Source organism: Myotis davidii, unplaced genomic scaffold (genome assembly GCF_000327345.1).
Source record: "Myotis davidii unplaced genomic scaffold, ASM32734v1 scaffold370, whole genome shotgun sequence".
NCBI classification, from domain to species: domain Eukaryota; kingdom Metazoa; phylum Chordata; class Mammalia; order Chiroptera; family Vespertilionidae; genus Myotis; species Myotis davidii.
Genome location: NW_006288615.1, coordinates 7,391,144 through 7,394,197, shown reverse-complemented (window position 1 = coordinate 7,394,197; position 3,054 = coordinate 7,391,144). Strand labels below are relative to the sequence as shown.

Sequence of the window (3,054 nt, the reverse complement as noted above, 5' to 3'; positions counted from 1 at the left end):
CTGTCTTACATATGTCTAAAAGATACCATTATCACAACTGAAATGTTGACACTTTAATGCTGTCAAGTAGTTATTGTTTAAAACTTCAGTTGTATCAATATTGCTTCAGTATTTTCCTGGTTATTCAAGAATCAACTGAGGTTCATACACAACCTCTCTCCCCTTTTCTCTTTGCTTGCAGTTTAAAAAAATTAATTTATTTTTACATACATTATTATGTTAGTTTCAGGTGTACGACATAGTGATTCATTGTTTATATACCTTACAAAGTGATCACCACAATAAGTCTTTAATGGGCTTGTTGACTGTTTGTATTTTTATTTTTGGAGAGATGTCTACTCAAATCTTTTGCCTAACATTTTCAAATTGGGTTATTTGCCTTTTTATTATTGTGTTGGAAGGGTTCTTTCTATATTCTAGATACAACTCTTCTATCAGATCTGTGATTTGCAAGTATTCTGTCCCATTCTGTGGATTGTCTTTTCATTTCCTGGATGGTGACATTTGAAGCACAAAAGTTGTTAGGTTTGATGAAGTATAGTTTATCTGGTTTTTCTTTTCTTGCTTGTTGATTTTGGTGTCATCAGAATTATTTATTAAAGTCAATTTGGATCAAAAATTACAGTGCAGGTCTCCTCCTAGGGCTGCTGGCTCTGACGTGGGTACAATGTGAATAAATGCTAAAAGGCTTCTGGGCTAGCAGAGGCTTGTGTCCTTGCCTGGTTGTGCAGTGCTCACGGTGGCTCAGTTTCTCACAGTTGTTTTTAATTGAACGTCCATGGGAAAATGGCCAAGTAAATGGAAAGTTTCACAGAGAGAACTGAGTTTAACCATGGTTTTATTCATCGTTATTGTGGGTAGTTTGTTAGAATTTGGCATCATGTTGTGAATTTTCATTGAGATTACTATTGCTGGTCTTGCTGAATATTCTAGCATTAGAGTGGTTCCCTCCGCTCCCCAAACAAAAATTCCACATCATTCGGAATGCTCCATGTAACATACAGATAGACATTTCCCTATCCGCAGGTTAATTGTGGGACTCTGTATTTCCTGGGAGGGAGGCTAGGGCATGGACTCTGCAACCTGCTGGCGGGGTGCACAACTGGCCCACCAGTCACCCACTGTCATCAGTCTCGGGCACCCCAGCTTCATGTCTACAGTGGGGTGACAGTAGCACCTGCCTGAGAGTCAGGTGGATTCACTGTGGGTGGGTGGAAGCCACAGGGAGGCTGCCGGTTGTAGGGTTTATGTATATTGAGCAGTCACTCAGAACAAGGAGGCGGATCTGAACTGTCCAGGTGAGCATCTTGGCAGTGACAACACTGAAACTTAGAATGCACTTTGTGAAATTTAGAAACTTTGGAATAGTCTGCTGCTGTCGTAGGCCATTTAAAGATAAAACATACTGAATACCAACCTTTGTACCAGTTTTTAATTCCGAATCTCCTGTTTCCTTCAGGTACGGTCTGTCAAAGAAACCTAGTCCTTTGATTTGCAAGTGTCTCTTGAGCTGTCTCACTAACCAGGGTATATTTAGTATCAATCCAGATAGTTACTGCCTTTCCCAATGAGGAAGGGTCGCCTCGCGTTTTTTTTGCCACCAGCCAGCCCCCAGTATATGGTTTACTCTGTGTTTGCTTTTTCCAAGGTCCGTGTACAGTGTACTGGTCTGAAGTAAGAGCCACTTAAATCTTCACATGCTGCTCACAGGTAATATTCACACCCATTCACAGCATCAGCTGGTTGTCTTATCCTTTCCATTAAGTGGCTGGTTGGTCTCCTTTTCTTTGTCTCTGCATTTGCTCTGTTTTGCTGCAGTAATTCCTGATTTTTGCACGGTGTCAACTTACTCTTCTCTCCTTCCAGTGGAACACATGGGAGGATAGCTAATGAGTGTCCCTTTGAGGCGACAGTTATTTGCACTTGCCAAGAACTTGCCTCTCTGTCCCTGTTGAATTGCCTTCAGCAGATTTCTGTGTTTATCATCGTGTATTTTCACGTGTACTGATGGGGACAGGCAGCTCTTCATTGGCACAGTTACTCCTGTGCAGCCCCTGGCTCTGTCTCCAGGGCTAGCTTCCCTGCTCCAGAAAGGGTGTTGGGCTCTGTGATCTCAGAGCTGCCTGTAAGGAGCTGACTTTTTCTCGGAGTCACCTGTTTGTATCGTGTAAGGACATTATTGAAAGGCAAAGATCAGGCACAACCACTGTGCTTGTTTGAGGAGTGGGTACCTAGGAAGCCTCAACAAGTTCCAATGATCCATTAATTAGGACGACAGGAAGCAGGCCCCAACCCCATCATGTGTCCTTGTAACTGCTCTTTGTTTCATGTGCACAGTGTGTCCTTTCCCATTTATGGCTGATGTGTGAGATTGGCAGTGTCTGTACGTTGACATGGTTTGAGTCATCTTCATAAAACCCTCAGGGAGGAGCTTGGCTGCTGAGCACATGGGGGGTTGGGGGAGCCTGAAAGGGCATCAATCCCAGTGGCTGGCCCATGGGAGCCTCTGAGAGTGTCTCATTTCTGAGCGGACCAGATGGTCATTCCTGATGCTGAGCCCAGGACACCAAGTGGAAAGAGGGGCCTGCTGAGCATTCCTGGGTGCTGACCCGAAAGGCCTGGAAGTTGCCTGACCCTTGCTCCAGCCTGCAAACACAATTATGTTGGTTATACACATATGCATACACACTCACATATGTATGCGTGTACATATGTGCGATGACAGGTGCTTGGGTGGTTCCACCTATTAGTAAATTAAGTGCTGTTGTGGAAATTTCCACAACGGCTGAGAATACAGTTGCTTGAAGCTTAGCCATACAGGTGACTGGCTCTGTACTCCCTGCCAGAGCGGGTAGCTTCCTTCATGGCAACTGAACTCAGATGTCCCACCTACCGTATTTGCCGGCGTATAAGACGATTTTTTGGCCCTGAAAAATATGCCTCCAAGTGGGGGGTCGTCTTATACGCCAGGTACACTTCAGATAGACTGCCCATAGTGCTTGCCCCGTGCCATAGTGGCCTCCCGATGCCCGCCCACTTCATTCCACATACCGT

At 44.7% G+C, this 3,054-nt stretch overlaps 1 protein-coding gene across 11 annotated transcripts in view; it reads left to right on the top strand.

Moving 5' to 3' along the window:
• HDAC4 (histone deacetylase 4) overlaps positions 1-3,054 on the top strand; it is a 201,353-nt gene that overhangs the window by 55,002 nt on the left and 143,297 nt on the right. For 2 of the 11 annotated variants that reach the window (XM_015561924.1, XM_015561925.1), the window contains exon 2: positions 1,649-1,710. The exons of the other annotated variants lie outside the window; for them this stretch is intronic. In XM_015561924.1, coding sequence (XP_015417410.1) covers positions 1,698-1,710 — 13 coding nt within the window. In that variant the 5' untranslated portion in view covers positions 1,649-1,697. The remainder of the gene's footprint in view (positions 1-1,648; positions 1,711-3,054) is intronic. 11 annotated transcript variants of the gene reach the window in all.